The sequence below is a fragment of the Motacilla alba genome, unplaced genomic scaffold (genome assembly GCF_015832195.1).
Source record: "Motacilla alba alba isolate MOTALB_02 unplaced genomic scaffold, Motacilla_alba_V1.0_pri HiC_scaffold_34, whole genome shotgun sequence".
Lineage (NCBI taxonomy): Eukaryota > Metazoa > Chordata > Aves > Passeriformes > Motacillidae > Motacilla > Motacilla alba.
Window position 1 is genome coordinate 988,968 of NW_024037436.1, and position 24,676 is coordinate 1,013,643.

General features: G+C 58.0%; 4 protein-coding genes and 1 non-coding gene across 9 annotated transcripts; 3 read left to right on the plus strand and 2 right to left on the minus strand.

Annotated features, from left to right (window-relative positions):
- The first annotated feature begins 160 nt into the window (after positions 1–160).
- TRNAN-GUU lies at positions 161–234 on the plus strand. The gene has a single exon. It is a non-coding gene; the product is annotated as a tRNA-Asn (tRNA).
- Positions 235–1,048: 814 nt separating this feature from the next.
- On the minus strand, positions 1,049–7,847 carry IL4I1 (interleukin 4 induced 1). 3 transcript variants are annotated; one of them, XM_038126349.1, is made up of 7 exons: positions 7,037–7,847; positions 4,549–4,763; positions 3,879–3,991; positions 3,504–3,705; positions 3,107–3,175; positions 2,730–2,863; positions 1,049–2,167 (listed from the first exon to the last, which is right to left on the minus strand). In XM_038126349.1, the coding sequence occupies exons 1-7, from the start codon at positions 7,221–7,223 to the stop codon at positions 1,342–1,344; spliced, it is 1,746 nt and encodes a 581-aa protein (XP_037982277.1). In that variant the 5' UTR covers positions 7,224–7,847; the 3' UTR covers positions 1,049–1,341. The 3 variants fall into 3 exon arrangements, with proteins under 3 accessions (XP_037982277.1, XP_037982280.1, XP_037982278.1); XM_038126352.1 differs by lacking the exon at positions 7,037–7,847 and adding an exon at positions 6,302–6,663; XM_038126350.1 differs by lacking the exon at positions 7,037–7,847 and having other exon boundaries at positions 4,549–5,616.
- Positions 7,848–9,373: 1,526 nt separating this feature from the next.
- LOC119696596 (zinc finger protein CKR1-like) lies at positions 9,374–12,710 on the plus strand. The gene is given in 4 exon segments (XM_038126366.1): positions 9,374–9,504; positions 9,897–10,040; positions 10,553–10,975; positions 10,978–12,710. Coding segments are annotated over 3 exon segments (1,398 nt in total). The 5' UTR covers positions 9,374–9,504; positions 9,897–9,952; the 3' UTR covers positions 11,865–12,710.
- A 46-nt stretch (positions 12,711–12,756) lies between these two features.
- Positions 12,757–18,545, minus strand: LOC119696580 (zinc finger protein 345-like). Of its 3 annotated transcripts, none has more exons than XM_038126339.1 (4): positions 18,473–18,545; positions 15,457–15,553; positions 15,245–15,343; positions 12,757–14,838 (listed from the first exon to the last, which is right to left on the minus strand). In XM_038126339.1, exons 2-4 carry the CDS (start codon positions 15,542–15,544, stop codon positions 12,971–12,973), a joined length of 2,055 nt encoding a protein of 684 aa, XP_037982267.1. In that variant the 5' UTR covers positions 15,545–15,553; positions 18,473–18,545; the 3' UTR covers positions 12,757–12,970. The 3 variants fall into 3 exon arrangements, with proteins under 3 accessions (XP_037982267.1, XP_037982266.1, XP_037982265.1); XM_038126337.1 differs by lacking the exon at positions 18,473–18,545 and adding an exon at positions 16,712–16,921 and having other exon boundaries at positions 12,758–14,838; XM_038126338.1 differs by lacking the exon at positions 18,473–18,545 and having other exon boundaries at positions 15,457–16,698.
- A 274-nt stretch (positions 18,546–18,819) lies between these two features.
- Positions 18,820–24,622, plus strand: LOC119696591 (E3 ubiquitin-protein ligase TRIM7-like). The gene is made up of 7 exons (XM_038126359.1): positions 18,820–19,496; positions 21,323–21,409; positions 21,589–21,816; positions 22,254–22,276; positions 22,389–22,504; positions 22,757–22,789; positions 23,218–24,622. Exons 1-7 carry the CDS (start codon positions 18,984–18,986, stop codon positions 23,742–23,744), a joined length of 1,527 nt encoding a protein of 508 aa, XP_037982287.1. The 5' UTR covers positions 18,820–18,983; the 3' UTR covers positions 23,745–24,622.
- Positions 24,623–24,676: the final 54 nt, after the last annotated feature.

Sequence of the window (24,676 nt, forward strand, 5' to 3'; positions counted from 1 at the left end):
CCTCATCCTCATCCTCATTCCCCCTCCTCCTCATCCTCATCTTTAAACCCCATCTCCCTCCCATTCCCGATCCCCATCCTCATCCCCACGCCCCGATCCGGTGGAGCCGCACGCAATTTGATTTTATCCCATTTTCCCGGATTTTCGGCCCGCTTCCCGGGTCTCTGTGGCGCAATCGGTCAGCGCGTTCGGCTGTTAACCGAAAGGTTGGTGGTTCGAGCCCACCCAGGGACGCGGTCGCGCTCTTTTTCTTTCCCCTGCCCGCGATTTCGGTCATTAGCGAGATGTTAATGAGCTCTAATTGCCCCGAGCCCTCGCCATGGCTTTGGGGGGCTCTGTGTAAACTCCATCCCGCGAGTTTGCTCCTCCCACCTCGGGTGCTGCAGGTGATGACCCCAAACTTCCGGGAAATCACAAACCCAGCAGCCAAAACCTCTCTGTGTTCTCTTTTTGCCTTTTAAACTCTGATTTCCCGATTACCGTGGGTGCTGCCCGCGGAGTTCGGCTCTGAGATGACCCCAAATTCCCGGGAATTCACCAACCGAGCAGCCCAAACCTCTCTGTTTCTTTTTTTTTGCCTTTTAAACTCTGATTTTCCGATTAAACCTCTCTGTTTCTTTTTTTTCACCTTTTAAACTCTGATTTTCTGGTTGCCGCGGGTGCTGCCCGCGGGGTTCGGCTCTGCTCCGAGCTCCGGAAGGAACCAGCTGTGACATTTTTGTTCTCTGGGGCCGGGCCTCCCAAAAGTGCTTCGAGCCGACAGCCTGGCTCATAACTGGTGATTGCGCTGTGCCTAATTAATTATTAGCTGGATTTAATTGGTGAAAATGGGGGTAACTCTCCCTCTCTGATGCGGGGGGGGGCTGAGGGTTGTGATGGCCGTGCCACATCCCGCCCCTGCTGCCTCCAGTGAGAGCTGAACCTCTGGATTTGGGCTGGGAATGAGCCCGGAGCTGCTCCCCTGCGGCCGTGAGGACTCAAGAGGAGGAGGGGCAGGTTGGAATTTCGTGGGAATGCGGATGAATTCCAGGCCAAGCGGCTCAGCGACCTCAGACACAAGGAAACCAGAATTTCCCACCTTTATTTCTCCTCGTTCATTCCACTGCACACAAATAAACTGGGAACCGCAGCGGTGGGCGAGGGGAGCAGCAGAGTCCTGGCACGCACTGCCTGCTTTCAGCGCTCCCTCCTACCCGCTCATAGCTCTGATTTACAGCTCCAGCGCTCCCTCGTCCCCCCGCGAGGCGTTTGACCAGCCGGTTCTGCCTCAAGACACCCGGTTCTGCCGATTTTTCTCGGAAAGGAGCGGACTCACACCCCCAAAGGACGGCCGGGGCGCGCTCAGAGCTCCTGCTTGAGCGCCGGTCCCCCCAGCGGCTCGCCGCGCGGCGCCGGCGCCTCGACGATGTCGTAGTGGATGTTGCTGGCGGCCCTGACGGCCGATTTCATGGCCGTGTCGATCCAGGCGTGCGGCTGGGCCGTGTGCTCCCCGGCGAAGTGCACGCGGCCCTCGTGAGCGAACAGGGCGTGCGAGTAATCCACGAACTGGTAGGGCGTGAAGGCCGCGAAGGCGCCCAGCGAGTGCTGGTCCAGCTGCCACTTCTGGATCACGTGCTGGTCGCAGGTGTACTGCAGGTACTCCTTGCTCACCTGGTGGATGTCCGCCAGGTCCTGGAGCACCACGTCCACGCACTTCTCGTCGGTGAGGGGCAGGAAGAACTCGGCGTCGTTGTTCCAGGTGTAGGAGGCCAGGATGACGCCCACCCCGCTGGAGAAGTTGTGGTTGGGGTAGTAGATGAAGCGGGAGGGGCGGTCGGTGATGGAGTACCCGCCGCGTATCCCGTCCTTCTCCCAGAACTTCTCGGAGCAGGCCAGGATGATTTTGGTGGCGCTGGCATAGTTGATGGAGCGCAGGGCGTGGGCCTTGGCGGGGGACAGCGGCGGCAGGAACTGGATGTGCCTGGTAGCTTTGGCGGTGGAGGTGACAAGGACGTAATCTGCAGTGGCCACGGTGGGGGCCAGCGTGTCCGGAGCGCGGTAGAACACTTGGACTTTGTCTCCCTTCGTTATGATCTTCTCCACGGTGCAGTTGAACTGGACGACGTTGGGCAGCGCCTTGTGGAAGGCTTTGGGCAGCTGGTCAAACCCACCGGTGATTTCGTCGAACCTGGAAGGGAGGGGAAGAGGGAGGAGTGGGAAGGATGCTGAGGTCTGGGGAGTGTGGAAACCCGAGTGTGAAACCCGAGTGTGAAACCCGAGTGTGAAACCCTGAGTGTGAAAACCTGAGTGTGAAAATCTGAGTGTGAAAATCTGAGTGTGAAACCCTGAGTGTAAAACCCTGAGTGTGAAACCCGAGTGTGAAACCCTGAGTGTGAAACCCGAGTGTGAAACCCTGAGTGTGAAAACCCGAGTGTGGAAACCTGAGTGTGAAACCCGAGTGTGAAACCCTGAGTGTGAAACCCTGAGTGTGGAAACCCGAGTGTGAAAATCTGAGTGTGAAAATCTGAGTGTGAAAATCCGAGTGTGAAACCCTGAGTGTGAAAACCCGAGCATGAAAACCTGAGTGTGAAAATCTGAGTGTGAAAATCCGAGTGTGAAACCCTGAGTGTGAAAACCTGAGCTCTCCTGGAGACACCGGCGGAGCTTGGAGGCCCCTTGGATTCCCGTCTGGAATCACTCCAACATTTTCTGTTGTGGGAACGGGGTTGGGCTGAAGGGACAGCGCTCACCTCTCATCAGAGAAGACGTCGAAGTCCCACAGAGAGGCGAGGAGGGACAGGTAGAACCCCGAGTCCTCGTTCATCAAGTCGCCGATCATGTCAACGGCTCCTCGGCTCAGCTCCCCCACCTTGATCAAATATTCCTGGAGATCCCAGGAGAAGAGACCCAGCCTGAGGCTGCTGCCCCAGTTAGGGCTGCACTGGAGCTGTGCTGGCCCCTTCCTCAGCCTTTTTTAGGTAGAAGGGATCATTCATTAGGGAAAAGCATTCGAAAGGTGGCAGAGGATGGGGTTAGAGCGACACGGACAGGCCCTTCTCAGAGCAGGGAGAGCAGGTTAATCATCAAGAGCCGGCACTGAATTTGCCCTCCAGCCCGAGGCCATTACCTTGGTGGAGAAGGAGTCGTGCTCAGCCAGATACTTCCTGCAGTTGGTGGTCTGGAACTTATTAAAAGCCTGGAGAAGAAACATCGATATTTTCACTGGAAAAAGATCCATTTCCAAAAGTGCTGCCCAAAATTCCCTCGGGATTTCAGGGTTTGGTAACCCCTGGAGCTTCTGGACATCAATCAGGCAGCTGCGCCTTGGTGTGGCATTTTCTGCTCGCCCAAGTCCTGGGGACTCCTTCCTTATGGACAAAGAGGGGTTTTGCCACCACCTGTCCTTGTTTCTGAACGAGCCTCTCTGCTTCTGGCTCCGAAAGGACCCCGCTCCTCCCCAGTTCATGGCCAAGCTTTCCCAGCTCATCGTTCAGGCGAGGGGACAGCACGGGAAAGCCTCGTACCTCGCTCAGGACCTGCCGGTACAGCTGCGCGGCGCTCTTGCCCCGCTCCGACGGCTTCAGCGTGTAATTCAGGACCTCGGGGTTCCTGTTCACCTCCTCGGCCCTGACCCGAGCGCCCTTCAGGAAGTACCAGGTGTTGTTGTCGCTCTGGACGAAGGGATTCAGCTTCAGGTTGAACTGGCGGATGAATTCGCGGACAATCCTGGAAGAAGGGCAGAGTGACGGCGCCAGGAGCCGGCCACCAACCCGCCAGCTCTGCCACCAACGCGTTTCCTCCCCTCGGCCAGACGCCGGACCCCGGGGAAGCGCTGGGGATGATTCGCCCCCCAGACCGGGCTGGCGCCTCACCTGGCCGCGGGGTGGACGTGCCCTCACCTGTGCTTGCTCGGCAGGCGCATGGCTCCCAGCTCCACGTACCAGTCCTGTCCCTCGGGGCGGTACGTCCGGATCCGCCCCCCGACCCAGCTGCTCCTCTCCAGAACGGTCACCTAAAAAAATTGGGTGGAGATTGGAGGTGTTTGGGAAGTGTCTGGTTTGAAGCGAAACTCCCCCAAAACCAGGTGCAGAGGGTGGGACAGATCCCCTTCGGGTGGCAAGTGAAGCACCGGTAGATCCAAGCCCTCCTCTGCTCTCCAAGACACCTCTGCCTTTGGGGCAGTTTCTCCTTTCCCAGTTCCTGGGCTGCACTTGGACACCAGCCCTGGGGAGAAGGTTCTCGTGCTGGTTCGGGATCAAACCGGGCTCTGAAAGCAGCACCAGTCTGTCCCTCCATGCCTTGCAAACCCTCTTGGAGACTGGCGGGTGCCTTGGGATGGTTTGGAAACCCCTGGAATTTCTGCTGCCCTAAGGACAGAACGCACAGGACTCATTGGATCCGCAGGAACCAACATCGGGGGAAATTACTGGGGACAAAACTCCTTCCCTTCCTTCTTCCACCACTGTGGCTGACCCACTGCGCTTCCTTTTTCCTTTCCTTTTCCCTCGCCAGCCTGGAGGACCTTCAGGGGAGGGAAAGAAGCCCGGGAGAGCCGCGCGGAATCCCCACCTCGTGCCCAGCGTCGCGGAGCAGCTTGGCTGCCGTCAGCCCGCCGATGCCCGCGCCCACCACGACCACGCGCGCCGGGCGGGCCGCGGGCTCCAGCCCCTCCTGGACCACCCGCAGCAGCTCCTCGTAGTCCTGGTCGTGGAGGCAATACTCGGGGAAGGACGGGAAGCGCTGGGCGCTCAGGAGCCCCGCCAGCAGCAGGATCGGGAAGAGGGCTGGGGAGGGAAGGAGAGGAGAGGAGGCAATGAGGCGGCGCTGGCACAGCCTGGCTCCCATCCAAGCCCCAAAAAGAGGAACCGGGGCGGCTGTGAAATCCCTGGCCCCAGCAGGTCCACCGTGGAAGGCGTCAGGAGATGTCAGTGATGATTTTTCCTGAGAAAAAATTGATGATTTTTCTAAGAAAAATCATCAATTTTTCAGTGATGATTTTTCAGTGATGATTTTTCCTAAGAAAAATTTTCTTTCCTAAGAAAAATCAGCCAGCAGATGGATTTTTTAGTTCTCCATTTTCACCTTCTGCCCATACAGCTGCTGTGGTGAGTTCCCCAAAATGACTTTGACCTTCTCAGAATCAGCCCCGGGGCTTTCAAGGACAGTAATTAGTGTCACTCGCGTGCAAAGAACCGAGGCACCGCGCTGCTCCCAGCGACCTGGCCCACACCTGGGTAATTCCGGGAGATTTTAAGTGAAGGGTGGAGGGAAAAGACAGGATTGGGCAGATGGATCTGATGGAGACTTGCACGGACAGGAGAGCTGGAGACAAAAATTCACTGAAAGATGGATGAATTAGAGGGATGAAGAGAGATGGGATCTATCCTCTTTAAGATTCCCTAATTAATTTTCTACTTAATTTTAGAGAAGAGAATTTTACTCTCCTTTAAATTAATTCCTTCCTCTAAAATTCCCTCCTTTGAAAAATCCCTCCCAGTTTAAAATCCTCTCCTTTAAAATTACTGTGTCTTTGAGATGCCCACGGGGAGCAGCAAACAGACCCAAAATGACCATTTCCACCAGAACAGACACAACATTATTTAACATTTTCACAGTGAAAGAAAATCTGGGCTGAGAACCACACTCAGTCCCACCCTGTCCCCAGTTCCCCCCTCTCCTCCTACCTCGGGATTTTCCCAATTTTGTTTTCTGTTTTTCAAAATAACTAAAGAGCAACTTTCATTTTCCTTTCCTTCTCCCGAGTGCTGCCAATTTTCTTCCAGGGAAGAGCAAAAAGCTTTGGGAAACCCTTACTTGGGGTAATTCTTACTGCTGGAAAATCGCTGGGAATTGTGGTTTTTGGTTTTTTGGGTTTTTTTTTCCGGAGCCAGGAGTCCACCTGGGAGCCTTTATCACCCAACACCTGAGGCAGGTGTTTCAAGAGCCCCTTGAGCTGACCAAGACACCAACCACGAGTGTGAAAAATATTTAGGAACAGTCCAGCTGGAAAAAGGGAGGTGGCAAAGGGATGGAGGAAAAAAAACCCACCAAACCCGGACAAGAAAGATGAAAGAAAATCAGGAAAAAGCCCACCGAGATGCAAAGAGATGGAAGCAAACCACCAAAGATGAAAGAAAATCAGGAAAAAGCCCACTGAGGTGCAAAGAGATGGAAGCAAACAACCAAAGATGAAAGAAAATCAGGAAAAAGCCCACCGAGGTGCAAAGAGATGGAAGCAAACCACAAAATCAGACAACAGAGATGAAAGAAAAGCAGGAAAAAGCCCACTGAGATCTCAGGATTGAGGGGAGGAGTCACTCACCAGTCCCAGCCATCGCTCCAGGAGGAAGATGAAGCCTCTGCTGAGGCTGGAATTCATTTTATACCCCAGCTTAGGGGGCAAAAAAAAAAAAAAAAAAAAAAAAAGGGCAACCTGGTGTTTCCAAGAAAGCCTCTGTCAATCAGTGCAGCCGGGAAACGGTGAAGTGTAATTTGTCATCAGAAGTGGAACCAGAAACTGGGCAGAGCCAGTTCCTCTGCCAGGATTTTTTTTTTTTTTTCCCCATTTTCTCAACGCAGTAAAGCCAGCTGTCCACTGCAGGTCTTGGGGTGTTCCATGTTTACCCAGACGTGGTGACTGCACCCTGCCCCTGCCCCACCAGAGGCAGCAATTCCCCAGAAGGGAACAATCAGGTTTGTGGTTTGTTTTTTTTTTCCTGGTATTGCACAAAGACCGTTGAAATCTGTACAACCATCACGGGCATCCTCCTGAACCCCGGGGTGACCTTGGGCTGGCAGTCAAAGTAGGATTCCAGGGATGAAAATGAGCATTTCCAGGGAAAATTCATCTGCAGGATGCTCTTAGGTGCTGACAATTTTGGCTTGATCTTGCCTCCATTATAACAGAGGGGATGAGGAATTGTTTGGGTGGGAACGAGACCTTAAAGACCAGCCAGAATTTCACTGAAACAGCAAAAAATGGGCATTTCTCTAGAAATGAGACCAGTGTTTTTCCCAGAATGGAGGCCTTGGACTTGCCAAAGCACCATGAAGTCACCTGAGGAACCACCTCTGTCCTTGGACCTGCTCGGGGCCACCCCCCTCGCCGGGCTTTGTCCTGTTTGATCCCCACAGAGCTGCGGGGTTTCACTGAACGCGATCATGAAACACCTCAGGGCGAAGGAACATTCAGCCAAACAAAGTTCAGGGAGCATTTTGGAGATTCGTGTCTCTGCAGACTGCATTCGTGGGGTCTCCCAGTTTGGCTGGAATTGTGACGTGGAAACTGGGGGGCTCGTGGTGCTGCCTTCAAGGGATCTCCTCAGGAGAAGCCACGATGTGGGTTTTGCCCAGAGTTTTGCTTTTTTGGTGGTGTGTGGGGGTATTTTTGTGGCTCCTGCAGGATTCCCAACGCCAAGTTCCTGGTTGTGCTGGTTTGAAGGTAAAACCAGCAGGGGAAATCAACCCCACACAAATCCCTCGTGAGATTTCAGGCCATAGTTACAATCTAATAGAAAAATCACAGTAAATGCAATGCCTACAGAAAATTGGCTTAAAAGCACAGAGTCAGAGCCAGGGCCAGGGCGGTGGTCACAGGCTGATTGATTGAGCAGCAGTTGCAGGGCTGTTGAAGTGGTGGTTGCACTCTTAGCTGGTGTTCCAAGTAGTTAGACCTGGAGATTAAACATGCAGGTGGCAGGTCCCCCGGAGTGGCGAGTTTCACAATGGAATGGTGCAATCCCGTGAGTCACAGGATGTCTGCGGGGTCCTTGGTGGCTCTTGAGAACTCATGACGGCTCCTTCAAAGTGGGTGTCACTGTGCCCTCTGGTTCAAATTGTGTGAAAGACATCTTTGGGGAAGTTTCCTTCTGAGAAAAACTGAAATACTGCTTTCTTTTTTTTTTTTTTTTTTTTTTTTTGTCTTGGAGCATGTCTCCATTTAAGAAAATCCACCAGCTGGAAAAAAGTAAAAGTATAATTTTTTTTTTTTTTTTTGGGAAAAAACCCTCTTGGTTTGGGTCTGGTTTAATGTTTTACGATTTGTGGTTCGCTGGTTGTGGGGTGTCAACACTGAGCTTCCAAAACCAAACATTTTTCTCCATCTGGGAAAACAAATCCTGAGAGATTTGGGAATTGCACGATGCAACTGGCCCAGGTACACATTCCCAGGCAGAGCAGAGGGTTTGGAGTGCAGGCAGCTGGTTCCACATCGTCCTGATAAAGCCTGGATTAACGCGTGTCCCAGCAGGCTGCTTTGGGATCAGCCTCAACGAGGGGCTCTGATTTTCTGGGCTTCAGCAATCCACCAGTTGCAAAAGCTGTCCCTCCCATCCTCCTGCTGCCACCCGTTGATTCCCTGGAGGTTTCGGGAAGGTGAGTTTCCTCCTGGCACCAGTTGCATCAGGAGGCCGGGAATCGGAGGGTGGGAGAAGGGATGGTGATTTCTTCCCAAATTGCTCTTTCCAGGTTTTCAGGTTGATTTTTCTTAATGGAAGGAGTGGGGGAAAAAAATAATAAAAATTGGGGTTTCATTCCACGTGTGGTGTGGGGCATCAGGAGCGTGTTGGAGAGAACCTGGAGGGGAGGAGGGCGCTCACCTGGGAGCGCTTCCCTGTGGAGATGAAAAAGGACACAGGGAGATGAAAAAGGACGGGTTGTGTAAAGCACAGGGAAGGGAAAACCCCGTGTGGATTTATTAATGAGATAATTAGCCTTAATGAGTCTCTGGGCCGGCAGGCACAGGTTGGACAGGTGTGGGCAGGCCCTGTTGAGGAAAGATGCCCTTTCAAAGCATTTTCTTGTCCTTCACTTCCTGCTTGCCCAGAGGGTTCCCTGGATGCACCTGCTGCACGAACGCCCACGACTCCGAGGCAACGCTCTCGGGACTGGGGGCACCATGTAAGAAATGAATGCACCAGGGAGGAGTTTTTATTTGTGGGGTTGTGATAAGCAGCTCTCCTGGAGTTTTGAGGGGAGAAAACCCACTTGTTTTCACCAGGAAAACACCGTCAGGGCTATTTTTCCAGCTGGAAAAACACGAATTTCTTCCTGCCTGCTGTTGTCTGGGAGCCAGCAGCATCCCCTCTCTCACCTGGGGGCGATCCCAGCGAAACCCTCCCCAAGAAACGATCCATCCCTGGCTCTGCTATCCCGATCCTCCTGGCGGAGCTCGCAGCAGGGTCCCCAAACCCTCTGGGTACCAACCGGGGGGACACGGCGGCTGCAAGGGAAGGAGCAGGCGGGGCGGGGGGGCCGGTCCCGCGTGTTCCCGCTGTTCCAAAGGGGCTGCAGCAGGTTTGGGGACGGCTCCGGGATCCGGTTACCTCTAGAGGGCTCTGGCTAAGCGCGGCTGCCGCTCGGCCTCTCCTCTCCCTCCCGGATACCCGCTCGGGCTTCCGGAGGCATCGTCTCCATTGTGTGCTGCTGGGGGAGGCTCCGGGGGTGCAGGGGGGGTCCGGGCATCGCCCCCTCCCTGCCTGGGGACGGAGGACGCTTCTCCCGGGGGAAAGCCCTGCGGAAGGGCAGGTAACGGGGAAAGAGGGGCAGGGATGTGGTTCAGCTCCCGGCGGGGATGGAGAGGGCGGGGGGGGCTGCTCCCGGCAGCAGCGGCGCCTCTGGGGAGCGGACAAGGGACAGGCGGGATGGAGAGCGGGCCCTGGGCTCCGCGGCCATGGGGATGCTCCTGGAGGCAGCCCCAGGGCCCCGCCGCTGATTGCCGGGGGCACGGGGAGCCGGGAGGAAGAGGATGCTGCGGGATGGGGTGGGGGCAAAGCAGGGACCGCTCGGGATTAGTCCTGCATGGAGGGACTGTGAAAACCCGGCATTCCTGGAAGTGACCGCAGGAAAAGCATGGAATCTCGAGCAGGAAGCGCTGTGGGGGGAATTGCTCGATTCCAAGGGACTGCTCCTCCCTGCAGGGGATTTTGGGGAGCCCCGAGGGGCGAAGCTGCGTTGTTGCGGTGCTCCCCCTGCCATGGAGCCGTGGGTGCTGCTGGATCCGCGGCAGAAGGCCCTGTACCTCGACGTGATGCACGAGAGCTACGAGACCCTCATGTCCCTGGGTAAGGACACCCCAAAAATCTCTCTCCGTGTTGTACGTCCCCCTATCCTTCCCTTGCTCCAAGCAAAGCAGCTTGGGAAGAGGAGCGGAGGGATCTGGGCAAGTTTTCAGGGGGGTTTCCCCAAGCCCCAGCCCTCTCCTTAATTGTTTTTCTTCAGGAAAACATTATTGATCTCTCCTAATTTAAACAGAAAATTCTGGCCCTGGAGTGCCCTTGGCATCTCCACATTTCCAGTTCAAACTGGGATCAGGTCCTTGTTGTATCTCTCTTCCTCCTCTCTGAGAGAACAAGATTTTTGAGGGAATCTTGTTGTTGCTCTATTGTTTTAAATCCTACCCCTGCTCTGATCAGGGCCACGCCCTCCCCTTTTCCCCCTTCTCCCCTTTCCCAGCAGCTCAGGGCCTGCTGAGTGAAAAAGCGAGGTTTTTAAGGAGAATCCTGTTGCTACTCCTTTATTTTAAATCCTGCTCCTCACGCTTTCACCTTCTCCTGCTTCTCCCTTTTCCCAGCAGCTCAGGGGCTGGTGAGTGAAAAAGCAGCGGAGAAAGGAGCCCCGGAGAGCAGCGCTGGTCTTGGACCGCACTCATCCCACAGCCTGGAGCGGGAGAAGCCCCTCGGCTCCAACAGGCGCAAATCCAAGCGCCCGGACAAAGCCGTGCCCCCCGGGGCCGCGAAACCTGGCACGCTCCCCAGACCGGGCTGCGCCAAACCCCTGCGCGGGAAAGGACCGGCCCGGGAGCGGCCGTTTGGCTGCGCCGACTGCGGCAAGAGCTTCCCGTGGGCCTCGCACCTGGAGCGGCACCGGCGCGTGCACACGGGCGAGCGGCCCTTCGGCTGCCCCGAGTGCGGCGAGACCTACAGCCAGAGCTCGCACCTGCGGCAGCACCGCCGCACCCACGCCAGCGACCGCCCGCACAAGTGCGGCGACTGCGGGAAGCGCTTGCCGCCGCGGCCGAGCTGGCGGCCCACGGCCGCGGCCACGCTGCCGACAAACCCCACAAGTGCGGGGACTGCGGGAAGGGCTTTGTGTGGGCGTCGCACCTGGAGCGGCACCGCCGCGTGCACACCGGCGAGAAGCCCTTCGAGTGCGCCGAGTGCGGCGAGGCTTTCAGCCAGGGCTCGCACCTCGCCAAGCACCGCCGCAGCCACACGGGCGAGCGGCCGCACCGCTGCCCGGCCTGCGGGAAGACCTTCTGCCAGAGCTCCGACCTGGCGCGGCACCGCCGCACGCACCTGGGCAGGAAGGCCCTGCGCTGCGGGGACTGCGGGAAGCTGTTCCGGGCGGGGCCGGCGCTGGCGCGGCACCAGCGGTGCCATCGCCGGGAGCACTCGCACCGCTGCGCCGACTGCGGGAAGGGCTTTGTGTGGGCGTCGCACCTGGAGCGGCACCGGCGCGTGCACACGGGCGAGCGGCCCTTCCCCTGCGGCAGCTGCGGCGAGCGCTTCACCCAGAAGGCGCATCTGCTGCAGCACCGCAAGACGCACTCGCCAGAGAGGCCCTACAAGTGCGGCGACTGCGGGAAGCGCTTTGGGGAAGCCCCCCTGTTCCTGGTGCACCAGCGTGGCCACGCTGCGCACAAGAGCTACACCTGTGACGACTGCGGGAAGGGCTTCGCCTGGGCGTCGCACCTGGAGCGGCACCGCCGCGTCCACACCGGCGAGAAGCCTTTCAAGTGCCCCGAGTGCGGCGAGGCTTTCAGCCAGGGCTCGCACCTCACCAAGCACCGCCGCAGCCACCTCCCCAAGGCCGCGGGGCCCTCGCCCCTCGCCAGGACACGGCTCGCTGGGGACACGCCCGGAGCTCGCAGCAGTGAGGACCCCTAAGGACCAAGACGCCCCCCGGTGCCATGGGTGCGGAGACAGCTGAGGGAAAACTTGTCTTGGGGACAAGCTAAAGGACACCAAGTGACACTTGAAGGGCACTGGGGCGGGTGACAGGGGTGCTCTGTCGTGGCACAGGGTGGGATTTATCTGCCCTGGTGTCTCCCCACAGCAATGGGTGACCCCAGAAGAGGAACAGCCCGGGGGAGAAGGAGCCTGTTCCCAAAGGAAACCGCTTGGCTCCATCAGGGGAGGGTGGGGAACCAGGGCTGGTTCTGACACACAAATCCAGCGGTGTTGTGCTGCCAGCGGGTGGGAGAAGGGGATGGAGGGGGCAAGAGGCTCAGGGGGGAGCAGGAGGTGCTGGCACAGGGCAGGAATAAACTGGGAGCCCCGCACCTCATGGACACCTGTGTCTCTTTGTGCTCTGATGCTTTCCCTGCTCCAGGCACAAGCACTTTCTTCTTCCCCAGAGACAAAACCACGCAGACACATATGGAGGGGTTTTGCTTTTTGGCTCAACTGCCTTCTACTTTATTAACCGTCACTCCAAGCCCAGGAAACCTGGCCTGGCTTCTCCAGCGTTCCCACCTTAATGCATCCCAACCTGTCCCTTCCTACACCCCCAGCAGAGTCTGGGGAGGTCCCAGCTGTGCTGGTGACAGGTACAGGTTGCCAGGGTTCTTTTCCGAGCTGTTTGGCTCCAAAAATCCCCAGGGAACAGTTCTCTGTGTGTGTTTTCACTCTACCATGCACCCAAGTTATGTTCCCCCCTTTCACCCCCCTACTAGTACAGCAGAAGATGAGGAGGATTATAGGGAAAAGTGTCTCCCCACCACCCCAAGTGATATCCACCTCTCCCCAAATCCACCCTCAGCCTCCCCCATCCCTCCTCTCCCTGCCCAAAGCCCTCCTGGCAGGCACGGCTGCCCCTCCATGTGCCCCCTTCCCACCCCTTCAGCCCACATCCCCACCCTGACCCTCATTCCGCGGTATCCTGGCCCCCCAAGACCTTTCCCATCCTGGGGCAGGAGCACTGACCACCCTCCCACCTTGGCTGTGGGGCGTCCCCAAAAGTGGAGGGGGACTCTGAGCACCCCAGCCACACCTCAGGAGCTGGGAGGAGGAAGGGACACCCAGGGCTCTGGTGGGGCTGTGGCATCGCTTTGCAGGGTGTCCCCCTCTCCAGGCCGCCACGCCCCAGTGAGGGGCAGGAGAGCTTTGGCCACCCAGCCCCTGGGCACTGCAGAGGAAGGCATGGGATGCTTCTGCAAAGCAGAGCCAGGCTCCTCAGGCCGGAGCTCAGGGGCTGTGGCCGTCCCCCCTGGTTGTTCACCCTCCCACCATGCGGGCAGCAGCAGGGACGGGGGGCTGCGGGTGCCTGCACTGTGCAGGCGCTGATGGGCCGCCAGGGCCTTGCTGAGGCCGAAGGCTTTGCCACAATCGGGGCACACATGGCGCTCCTCGAGGCCACGCTGGGCGTGGGCGCGTTGGTGCCGGTTGCGGTGGGAGCTGCGGCCGAAGCGCTTCCCGCAGTGGGCGCAGGAGAAGGGCTTCTCCCCCGTGTGCGTGAGCCGATGCCGGTCGTAGTGGGAGCTCCAGGAGAAGCCCTTCCCGCAGAGCCCGCACTGGTATGGCTTCTCACCGCGGTGCAGCCGCTGGTGCCGCTCCAGCCCGGCCGAAGAGCTGAAGCCCTTCCCGCACTCGGGGCAGGCGTGGGGTCGGCTGGGCTGGGCGCCGTGGGTGCGCAGGTGTGCCAGCAGCGTGGAGCTGACGGCGAAGCTCTTGCCGCAGTCACCGCAGCGGAAGGGTCGCTCGCCCGTGTGAACTCGCCGGTGCCGCTCCAGGTGGGAGCTCACGGCGAAGCCGCGCCCGCACTCCCCGCAGCGGAACGGCTTCTCCCCGGTGTGCACGCGGCGGTGACGCTCCAAGTGCGACACCCAGCCGAAGCTCTTCCCGCACGCCTCGCACGGGTACGGTTTGGCTGCTTCCTCCGTTGCTGGCGTGGCGTTGTCAGCGTCGTTGGGCGGCTGCTCGTGGCCACGCCGATGCTTGACCAGGGCCGTGCCGCAGCGGAAGCGGCGTGGGTGGTCCGGGCAGGAGTGCAGCCGCTTGGAGCCGTGCACACGTCGGTGCTTGAGCAGGTCCGAGCTGTGGCTGAAGCGCTTCCCACAGTGCTCGCAGCGGTGGGGCCGCGGCGCGGGGCCAATGCCGGCCAGCGGGGTCTGCGTGCCCTTGTGCTTGTAGCGCTGTGGGTCCGTCTGGTGGTTGAGGCTCTTCCCACAATCGGCACATTTCCGCGGGGCTGGCGGTGGCTCCTCTTCTGCCTCCACACCCTCCTCATCCGCGGGGGCGACGGCGGTGGCGTGGGTGCGCATATGGCGATCAAGGTGCGAGCTCCAGGCGAAGGCTCGCCCGCACTCGGCGCACCGGAAGGGCTTCTCGCCGGTGTGGACGCGGCGGTGCCGCTCCAGGTGGGAGCTCCAGGCGAAGGCCTTGCCGCACACGCCGCACTCGAAGGGCTTCGCGCCCACGTGGCTCTTCTGGTGCCGGGCCAGCGCCGCGGCGTCGGCGAAGCCGCGGCCGCACTGCGGGCAGCGGTCGGAGCGCGTGGCGCCGGGCGCGTGCGTGCGCCGGTGCGCGAGCAGCGAGGAGCTGACGCTGAAGCGGCGCCCGCACTCGGGGCAGCCGTAGGGCCGCTCGCCCGTGTGCACGCGGCGGTGGATGGCGAGGTCGGAGCGCTGGATGAAGCCCTTGCCGCAGTCGGGACACACGTGCGGGCGGTCGCCGCTGTGGATTTTGCGGTGCTTCACCAGGGCTGATTTGTGGCTGAAGATCTTTCCGCACTCGCTGCAGGTGTTGGCGGCGTGGTTCTCGCTGCGGCTCGCGGGGAGCTGAGGGTGCTCCTTGACCATTTTGGGCTTTTCCTCAGAGGGTTTTTCCTGAGGTGCTTCCTGCCCTGCTCCTGCTTCATGCTCTGTAGGCAGAGACAGCCAGACACAAAGGAAAAGCGAAAAATAAAGTCCCTAATGAATGTGTTCGGTTGGAAACATTCCTTTATTTGACATTCCTTTGCTCAACGCTGAAGGTACTTTGGGATCTCTGCAGCAAAAGTATTAAACGTTTGAACTACTCACGTATTTTAGCAGAAAAGAGAATTAGCACTCATTGCCTCACAAGGTATGTAGTTATCTTCATTAATTAACATTCTGTCTTTTATTGCTTATTCTCTTCTCACACTGATTATCCACATTTTCCACTTTTTTATTACCTTTTTTCCCAGAATGAGGGAACCCTTCTCCTTTTTATCCCACCCGTTTTAGGGAGGGATGGGCAGCAGAAAAACCCCTCCTGCACGTGCAGGAGCAGGATCAGAGCCTCACCTGCAGCCGGGGTATCCTGGGATATGTGGAGATCCAGGGCTGTCGCTTCCTCCCCGTGGTCCAGGCGGGACAGCAGGTCAGGCTTGGAAACGGGGAATTCTGGAAAACAGAATTTGTCACGCCCAGAGCTTGAGTTTGTGGGGAGAAAAGGAAGGAAAAGGAAGGAACATTCCACCCCCAGAGTTTCCTCCGGGAAGGGGAGGGCTCCTCACCCAGTGCCATCAGCATCTCGTAGCTCTCCTGCATCACGTCGCGATACAGAGCTCTCTGTCGCGGGTCCAGCACCACGTATTGCTCCATGGCCGGGCTCTGGGAACACAGAAGAAAGGATCAGGATTGGAAATTTAACGGGTAACTATTCCCTAATAAACTAATGGCAAGGCCAAGCTGGATCATGGTGTGAGACGGGGTGAACAAACCCGTCCATTCTTCTGCCCCGCAGTCCTGCGGGAAATTCCCATCTTTTGGCCCTGCTGCCTCAAGAATTTTCCTTTTTTTTCCAAAAATTAATACGCAGGAAGAAGTGGAAAGGGAAAACAGAAACGCAAAGATTTCTTAAAAAGGAATAAATAAAGGAATAAGAAAAGGGATAAAATGCCTCCCAGGAAGGAGAAGTTTCTGTCATCTGCAGACAAGGCTCTGCTGAGAGATCTGGAGCCTAAAATCAATTTTCACACAAATTTTACCCACACAACTCATTCCCAATGCACCAAGCCCTGGGTGCTCATCCCCAGAGTCTAGGAATCTCCTTCCAGAGAATCCTGTCACAGATTTTTCAGATCGTCTCCAAACCCCCTCAGCAATCACTCCTCCTGCCCAAAAAGGATAAATCACCCCGTCAATTCCCCGTTATCCTCTGAGCCTTAGGGGAAAAACTGGAGTTTTCCCAGCTATAGCAAGAGCATTTGATGCTTTCCTTTCCAAAAATAATGGAAAAGCAAATTCCTGTTGCTCCCCTCACGCTTCCTCACCCTCCTCAGGAAGCAGCAGGTGTGTAAGGATCCCAAATATTCATTTAATTTTTATTAATTTATTATTATTCCAGGAGGAGAGGTTGGAAAAGGGTGGATTTGGCAGGTTCTGAACAACTGATGGCCGGAATAAACGTCCGATTTCCAGCAGGGATCCCTCCTGCTACGTTTCCCTTTATTTTTTATGTATTTTGGAGCCCCCACCAGCATCTCATGCCGCTTCATTTATTCGGTGTTTTGCCATCCTGCTAAAATAAATGGAAATGAAGGGTTCGACACATCCGAAGGGAACCCCCCCGAGGGAGAAGGACAACGGGGTGGATTTTGGGGTCGGGGTGTGTTGGGATGTTTTTATCATTTTCCCATTTCCCTGGGACCGGAGGGAGGAAAATCCCGGACCCTGAGGGGAGGATGGAGGAGGGAAGGACGGGGATGGGGAAAAACAAGCCATTTTTCTGCCTTTTTTCCCACATCCCAACCCGAATCTCCCCGTTACCTGCAGGTCCAGCTCGGGAGGTGCTGTCGGCAAAGCCCCCCCACTCCCCTGCCCCTTTATTTTATCCCAAAAACCTCCTTTTTTCCCCCCAAAAAAGTGGGGGCGCGCACGAGCCGGGTCCCTCCGATATCCTAAGCGATAAGAGTTAAAAAACGGAAGGAAGGAAGGAAGGAAGGAAGGAAGGAAGGAAGGAAGGAAGGAAGGAAGGAAGGAAGGAAGGAATTAAAAAAAAAAAAAAGAAAAGAAAAGAAAAAGAAAAAAAAAAAGGGCGGGGGTTGGGGGAAGAGGCAGAAAAGGGCTGTGCAAAACGGCCGAGGCCCTCTGGCGGCAAGAGCCTCGGTCTGGGCGGAAATTAAAAAAAACCAAAATAATTTTGCCTAGGGGAAAAAAAAAAAAGTTCTTTAACGTCTTGGTGGGGTGGGGTGTTTTTTCCCTCAAATGTGGGGGAAAAAAAAAAGAAAAAGGTGGTTTTGAGGTTCTCACGCCCCTCTGTGGGGACGGGGATGAGCCCCATTGTCTCTTTGCTTGTGGGGGGCTGCGGAGTGACCCCCTAAATTTGGGGCGAGGGGAGGCACTGGGGGTGTTTTAACCACTGTGGGCTGAGGGGAAGGGGCTGCAGGACCCCCCCACAGCCGCGACCCTTCACAGCAGGAAACGGGGCAGATTTTTGAGGTAAAATGGGAGTTTTCTATCCAGGGGGCATGTCGCTACATCAAGGAATAACCCCCAAAAATGTGCTAAGAGCCCCCATGAGGAATTTGGAGGACAAAACGTGTTTTTTTCCTCGCCCGGACAGGGCAGGTCGGCCTGGCAGCGGCGGGCGGCTGCCCTCACCCAAGATGGCGCCCGGCGCCTCAGGCCGCAGGCGCCATCTTGAGCCGGGACGCGATGGGCAGGGGGCGGCCGCCGCCATTTCCCCGCGCGCCCCGCCTGAAGGCGAGGCCGCCATTTTAGAAGAGGGCAGCTCCGCTCCCACCCCGAATTAACCGTTTTTAACCCCAATTTCTGCCCCTTCCCGACCGCATGGTGACAAAACATTTCCTCCCCGATGCCGGTCTCAGCACGGGCAGTGAGGAAACGTAAAGAAAGGCAGGTGAATGGTGCTGTTGTGCCCTCCATCTGTCTCATGGAGGAGGGATTGATCCCATTTAGGATGTAAATCCCTAAATCCCCTAGGAAAGGCCTGATGGTGGTTTTGGGGTAGTTTCTGTGCATCTGGGGGCTTTGAATAGTTTTTCCCTGAATTCAGCTTCCTGGAGCGGATTTCTAACACTCGTGGGGACACGGCAGAGAAGCTGGTGCTGTGAAAACCACCCCCAAACGCCTCCACTCTCATCCCCTCACGCCACGAAGTCCCCAAGATCCTACAGAGATCCCCAAACGCCTCCACTCTCATCCCCTCACGCCACGAAGTCCCCAAGATCCTACAGAGATCCCCAACCAACCACGGAGCACTCTGCATGCCCGCCCGCCCTGCTCGATTCTCAGGGACCTGGGATCATTCTAAAACCTACAGGGACCGCTACCCTCCCAGCACCCTACAGATCCCCATACACCCTCCTCAAACCTACAGCGACCCCAAAAAACCCTATTCACCCCAGTATACCTCCTTAATCCTGCAGGAATTCCCCCAAGCCATCCTATACACCCTGATACACCCGCTATAATTCTATGGGGCCTCCAAAACCCATCCTACAAGCCGCAACGCACCCCCCAAATCCCATAGCAACAGACATGCAAATATTCTGTAGATGCCCTCACCTATTCTATTGGAACTGAGACATCCAGCCTGCACCCCATAGGGAGCCCCCCTGTCTGAGCAGCCGGTAGGGGACTCCTCCCCTTTCCCAGCACGCCACAGACCCCGATACCCCTCCCCAAATCCTGTAGGGACCCCCAAACCCCATAGCCGCCCCCAGGCCCTTCCTGAGGGGCCTCATGGCACCCCCCCCTCCACAGCGACACCCTCTGCTACTGCGCAAGCGCAGCCGCGCCCCACTAACTGCCACGCCCCCTGGCCGCGCCCCTTATATACCATGAGCGCGCTAACCACGCCCACCCTCATTACAGGCGGCGCAAACCACGCCTATTTCCCCTGGTGCGCAGGCGCACCCCCGCCTCGCGGCCGCCAGTCGGGCGGCGGAGCCGTGCTGAGGGGACGCGCGGAGTTCGGGGGCTCGCTCTCGCCACCGGCGCCACGACCGGGACCGCCAGCGGCGCCGCGACCGGGGCCGCCACCGGCGCCAGGGCCGCCACCGGCACCGCGGCCGCCATGGAGGCGCCGCCCGCGCCGCCCGCCGCGCCGCCCGCGCCCTGCAGCGCCGCGCGGAGCCTGCAGGACGAGCTGACGTGCCCCGTGTGCCTGGAATACTTCAACGACCCGGTGCTGGTGGCCGAGTGCGGGCACAACTTCTGCCGCGCCTGCGTGACCCAGTGCTGGGAGGACTCGGCGCGGCGCCTCTGCTGCCCGCAGTGCCGCGAGCCGGTGCCGCAGCGCCTCTTCCGCCCCAACCGCTCCCTCGGCAACATCGTGCACATCGTCCGCCAGCTGGGGCTGCCGCCGGGCCCCGCCGAGCCGCCGCCGGGGCCGCCCGCCCCCGCCCCGCCGCTGCCCGCGGCCGCCCCGTCCGGCCCGCCGGGGCCGCCGCGCTGCCCGCGCCACGGGGAGCCGCTGCGGCTCTACTGCGTGCAGGACCGGCGGGCCGTGTGTGTCGTGTGTCACCTGTCCCGCGAGCACCGCGCCCACACCGTGCTGCCCGCCGAGGAGGCGGCCCACGCCGCGGAGGTCAGTGCCGGGAGCCCCCCGCCCCAGCACGGCTCGGAGGGAGGAGAGGAATCGGGACCCCTTCCCCGGAGAAGGGGGGCGCTGCGAACCCCCCTCGGGGTGTTGGGGGGGGCAGGGAGGTCCAGCCGAGACCCCTGCGCGGTCTTCTTTGGGGTGCAGGACCCCCCCCCCTAAGAAATGGGGGATGCAGTAAGCGGGGAGGAGATCGCCCCAAGGGGATCTCACGGCGTGGGGGTGCCCCAGGGTCCCCCCGACCCCAGGGACTCCCTCCTTCTCCTGCTTTGGGTGCAGTGGGACCCCCCCAGTTTCACGGGGAGGACAGAAATGAGCCCCCAGTGCCCCCCAGGTGTGGGGTGCAGGAAGGGCCCACGGGGGATCCCCTCCCCAGCTGGGCGCCCCTTCCAGAACTGGGGGCTCAGAAGAGCCCGAGCCCCCCCAAAACACGGACAGCCCGGGCTGGGGTGCGGCAAGCGGCGCGTGTTGGGAGATCCAGCTGGGTGGAACTGGGACAATACTGGGAAAGGGGAGCCCCTCAGTTCGGGGGTGATGGTGCAGAATCCCACCAGCCCCCCCCGGAACGCAGGCGGGGCAGGACGAGCCGGAGCCTGGCAGCGGCCAGGAGCAGGGCGTTATTTAATCCCTCCGGGGCTGGAAGTGGCGCAGGGCTCCCCCAGAGCCGCCTGTCCCCCCCCCGCCATCCCTGCGAGTGACGCAGAGCGAAAACGGCGCCCCCCCGGCGGCGCTGGGGCTCCCCCGTGTCGCGATATGGGGCTAGTCGCGATCGCGGCGGGGGTTGGTTTGCAGCTGTGGGAGCGCGGGTGGCCAGGCCTCGGAATTCCAGGCCGGGAGCGGCGGATCCGGAGGGATCCAAGATGCCGGACGGAGCCGATGTCGCTGCGCAGCGGCAGCGGGAGGAGGGTGGCACCCGCGCGATCCCGAGGGATCGGGGAGGGGGATTGTGGGACCATTAACCGCCACATCTTAATTATTGTGGTTATTAAAGACTTTTGGAGGGGATTTTGTCCCGGAACTGCCGTGGTTGCTCTTCCGGGGACGCTGGGGCTGTCCCCCCTGCCCCAAATCTGGAATTTTGCACTTTTTTTCAGTACACAAATGTCCTTAGGTAGATCCAGGTTGTTGCTCCCTTGGGATTTTTCTCCTCCTCGTTAACCTATTTTTATGATAATCGGTTGCTGCTGAGATCCTCCCTTCTCTCTCTCTTTTTTTTTTTTTTCATGATACTTGTTTTAATCTCATGGATGAATTCCAAAGGCAGCAACTTCTGTCTCTTAACAGTCACAATCCTTGCATTTAGGATTTTAGCTATAAAATAAGTAGATTAATTTGCCCTCGGGGCTAGCTGCTGTTTGCAGGGTATTGCTGGGGCTTCTCTGCCCTCTGTGGAGGTCAAACTACTTAAATAGGGATGAGTTTAATTAATTAATATTTAAATGAGCAGTTCCAAGGCAGCAGTTCCTCCTCTTGGGGGGGGGTCCAACCCAATTTTGGGGCACCTTGAGGAGGGGGAATGTGGGAGGTAATCCTGGGAGGAGGATGGGGGTGGGACCAGGGCATTTGTTTCCTCGCAGGCAGATAAAATTAAATGACTTTTTTTTGTTTCAGTTTTTGGGCTGATTGGGGTGCATTTGGGTGTTTTTGGCACAGCCCGAGGTCAGCGTCGAGGGGAGCAGGGCAGCTGCTGGTTCCAGCTCCAAAAAAAAAAAAAAAACCCAGGCTGGGTGAATTTGGCCATTTTGGCAGCAGCAGCCCTTCCCCCCGGTGAGCCACGGGGAGAATTCCCAAGGGATGTGTTGTTGTGCTTTCAGGAGGTGCCCCAGGAGCACCTGAGCTCCCTGAGGAAAGGGCGCGAGGAGGCCAAGGCTGAGCGGGAGCGGCAGAGCGAGGAGCTGCTGGTGAGTGCTGGGAGCCCCCATCCAGGAGCTCCAGGCTCATTTGGGGCTTTCCTGGCTGTGGGAATTTGGTCCCACCTGGGGGGGTTCCCCCGCCCCGTGGGACTCCCAGCCCCCGGGCATTCTCTGCCTCGGGGGCCGCGGGGGTCGGCGCTCACGGGGGTTTTGCCGTGGGATTGCAGAAGCAGACGGAGGTGGAGAGGCAGAAGATCGTGGCTGAGTGCAAGGAGCTGCGGGCGTTCCTGGAGGAGAAGGAGCAGCTCCTGCTCTCCCGGCTGGAGGAGCTGGAGCGGGACATTGGGCGCCGCAGGGACGAGAGCGTGGCCCGGCTGGCTGAGGACATTGCCCAGCTGGACAAGCTCCTGGCAGAGCAGGGCGGGGACAGCGGGACAGGGAGCACGCCTGGCGAGGTGGGACTCTGTTGTGTGTCTCCATGGAAAACAATTCCCGTTTGTGGACACAGAAATCCCTTGTATTGGGCAAAAATACTTTTTGCTCTAATTAAGAGGGACAAAACCTATTTATGGGGATGGAAATTCTGTTCATGGGGACAAAAAAGTCCTGTTTATGGGGTGAAAAAAAAGGGGAAAAAAGTTCCATTAATGTAGGCAAGAATTTCCGTTTATGGGTCAAAATACTTATTTATTTATTTATTGGGGAAATAAACTTATTGGGGAAAACATTCTATTAATAGGGGAAGAAATTCCATTTAGAGATACAAAAATATCTTTATGGGGACAAAAGTCCCTTCATGGGATCCTCCCAGTTTCTGGGGAGGATTTTGAGGTCTCTGAGATAGGAGAGATGCTGATCCTAACAAATTCCTTGGGTTTTCTTCCCCTTCCAGGGTGTCGTCCCGGCTGGCAGCAGGTGAGTGAACTGGGTGAACCTGGAGGCTCTGAGCTGGAGCTGGAGCTGGAATTTTGACCCTTCCCAGGGGGAATTCCTGCATTTCGGGTCCCTGACTCCCATGTCTCCGCAGCCTGGAGAGCTGGATGTTCCTCAAGCCTGAGCCGGGCTTTTCCGAGCTGGAGAAGAAGCTGAAGAGTTTTTCCCAGAAGAGCGCAGTGCTCAAGGAAGTGCTGCTGGAATTCAAAGGTGAGCCTGATGATCAGAGCCTTCCTGGAAATAAACACTGCTTCCCGCCAGGATCCCTCATGGAAGTCCACCAAAATCAGAGCTGGGATGGAGCTGGGCTCTAATTCCCCCCCTGGGCTGGCTGGGAGAGCTCTGGGTTGTTTGAGCATTGGTTCAAATTCCCTGGGATTTGAGTGTGGAAGTGTGGAGTAGGGATCATTCCCATGGCTTGGGCAGTTCTGGGGACTCAATTCCTTCCTTCTCTTCCCACAGAAAACCTGCGCTTTGAGCTGGAGAATGACACAGGTGAGGTCATCAGGATTGGGATAAGACCTCTCTTCTCCAGGGGTTTGCATGGAATTGGCTGGGATTTGGGGCTGTGGCCTCCCTTTTCCAAGAGATAATGCAGGAATTTGCTGGGATTGGGGGTTATGGGGGGGTTTAACCTCCCTTTTCCAAGGGTTAAGGTTGGAATTGCTGGGCTTGGGTTCTGTGTGGGCTCCTTCCCCTCTGGTTTGGGGCACAGACAATCCATCAGTCCCCACACAGGTGGGATAGTGATCCCAGAGGTGACTCATCCGTGTTGTCCCTGTTGGGTTCGGGGCACAAACCACGGCTCGATCCCATCACGATTCCACGCGCGACTCACCTCTGTCCTCCCCGCTGGGTTTGGGACACAGCCCCCGCGCCGAGCCTGCCGATGCCACAGGTAACCCCTCCCATTTCCCCTCCAGGTGAGCTCTCCCTGGACCCCGACACGGCCAACCCCTACCTGGTGCTGTCGGAGGACAAGCGGAGCGTGCGGCTGCGCGGGGCCCCCCAGGAGCTGCCGGCTCACCCCAAGCGCTTCGACTACGCCTTCTGCGTCCTGGCCTCCGAGGGCTTCTCTGCCGGCCGCCACTACTGGGAGGTGGAGGTGGGAGACGGGGAGAGCTGGGTGCTGGGCGCCGCCCGCGAGTCCGTGCGCCGCAAGGAGAAGGTCGACTTCGCCCCCGAGGAGGGGATTTGGGCAGTGGGGCTCAACTGGAAGGGCAAAAATTGGGATCAGTACCAGGCGTTCACCTCTCCCGAGACGCCGCTGTCCCTCTGCGAGCGGCCACGCAAGATCGGGGTGTACCTGGACTATGAGGGCGGGTGGGTGGCGTTTTACAACGCTGACAACATGGCTCCCATCTTCACCTTCACTGCCGCCTTCTCCGAGAGGATCTTCCCGTTTTTCTGGCTCTTTTATGTGGGCTCCTCGCTGTCCCTCTGCAACTGAGCCCGCCCCGCTCACTGGTGGTGTCCCCTCTCCCCTGCCATCCTTAGGTTTTCCTTTGCTTCCAGGCAAAACGCCCCAAATCCTGCCCTTGGCTGTTCAGGGGGGATTCTTTTCCTGTTGCAGTTCAAAGTTTGGAGTCTTTTTACCCTCAAAATCTTCCTCAGGGGCGTTGGTTGGTGAGGGGGGGCTACTTGAGCACCCCCTCCCTGTTGCTGGTTAAACACCCCTGTAGTTCATTTTGTGTTTTTCTTTGGAGTTGGAGCCCCATGGAACAGGGAAAAGCTGATCCCATCCTACTTGGAATAGTAGCCAAAGCTTTGTGTCCCCCCTCCCCCCTAAAATGCTTTGTGGAGAGGAGGGGTGTTGTCCCCCCCAGTTTGGACACCGTTGCCTTGCAAGTCATCTTTACCCATCCCGTCCTGTCTCATCCCATCCCACCCCCCTGGGGAAAGGGCCAAGCCCGTCCTGCTGTCGCTGAGTGATCCCCCTATCTCCTCTATTGCCCCCCCCATTGTCCCCCCTCCTTGTGTCCCCATCTCCCCCTTTGCCCCCCATTTCCCTCCTGGCCCTCCCATCGCACCCTGATGTCCCTCTTTGCCTCCTCATCTCCCCCCCAATTCCCCTTCTCATCGCCCCATCTCCCCTTCACTCCCTGAATTCTGAGCCCCTGGAGTGCCAGGATCCCAGCAAGGGGATGTGGATGTTTGGGGTCACCCCAAGCCCGGGCTGGGGGGTTCTGGGGGGCTGGGGGGGTTCTGTGTTCCAGGTGTGATCTTGCGCTTGCCCGCTCCCCCTGTGCCCTTCCCCCTGCTGCTGTTCTTGTCCTTTGCCCTGTCACTGTTAGTGGGGAAATAAAAGTTGCTGTGCAAAAAAAAAAACAAACCCTAAAACCCGATATTTTGTGGGTTTTTGGTGCTGGGAGAGGAGGAAAA

What these genes read in the sequence shown, in the direction of transcription:
- IL4I1 (XM_038126349.1), bottom strand. Translation starts at nt 7,223, where the DNA reads ATGCAGTCTGCAGAGACACGAATCTCCAAAATGCTCCCTGAACTTTGT. An exon ending in GGACAGAGGTGGTTCCTCAG is followed by an intron (nt 4,764 to 7,036) that starts GTGACTTCATGG and finishes TTCCCTCCCCAG; the next exon opens with CCCTCTTCCCGATCCTGCTG. An exon ending in TCCGCGACGCTGGGCACGAG is followed by an intron (nt 3,992 to 4,548) that starts GTGGGGATTCCG and finishes CAATTTTTTTAG; the next exon opens with GTGACCGTTCTGGAGAGGAG.
- LOC119696580 (XM_038126339.1), bottom strand. Translation starts at nt 15,544, where the DNA reads ATGGAGCAATACGTGGTGCTGGACCCGCGACAGAGAGCTCTGTATCGC. An exon ending in CGAGATGCTGATGGCACTGG is followed by an intron (nt 15,344 to 15,456) that starts GTGAGGAGCCCT and finishes TCTGTTTTCCAG; the next exon opens with AATTCCCCGTTTCCAAGCCT. An exon ending in CCAGGATACCCCGGCTGCAG is followed by an intron (nt 14,839 to 15,244) that starts GTGAGGCTCTGA and finishes CTCTGCCTACAG; the next exon opens with AGCATGAAGCAGGAGCAGGG.
- LOC119696591 (XM_038126359.1), top strand. Translation starts at nt 18,984, where the DNA reads ATGGAGGCGCCGCCCGCGCCGCCCGCCGCGCCGCCCGCGCCCTGCAGC. An exon ending in CAGGGAGCACGCCTGGCGAG is followed by an intron (nt 21,817 to 22,253) that starts GTGGGACTCTGT and finishes TTCCCCTTCCAG; the next exon opens with GGTGTCGTCCCGGCTGGCAG. An exon ending in GTCGTCCCGGCTGGCAGCAG is followed by an intron (nt 22,277 to 22,388) that starts GTGAGTGAACTG and finishes ATGTCTCCGCAG; the next exon opens with CCTGGAGAGCTGGATGTTCC.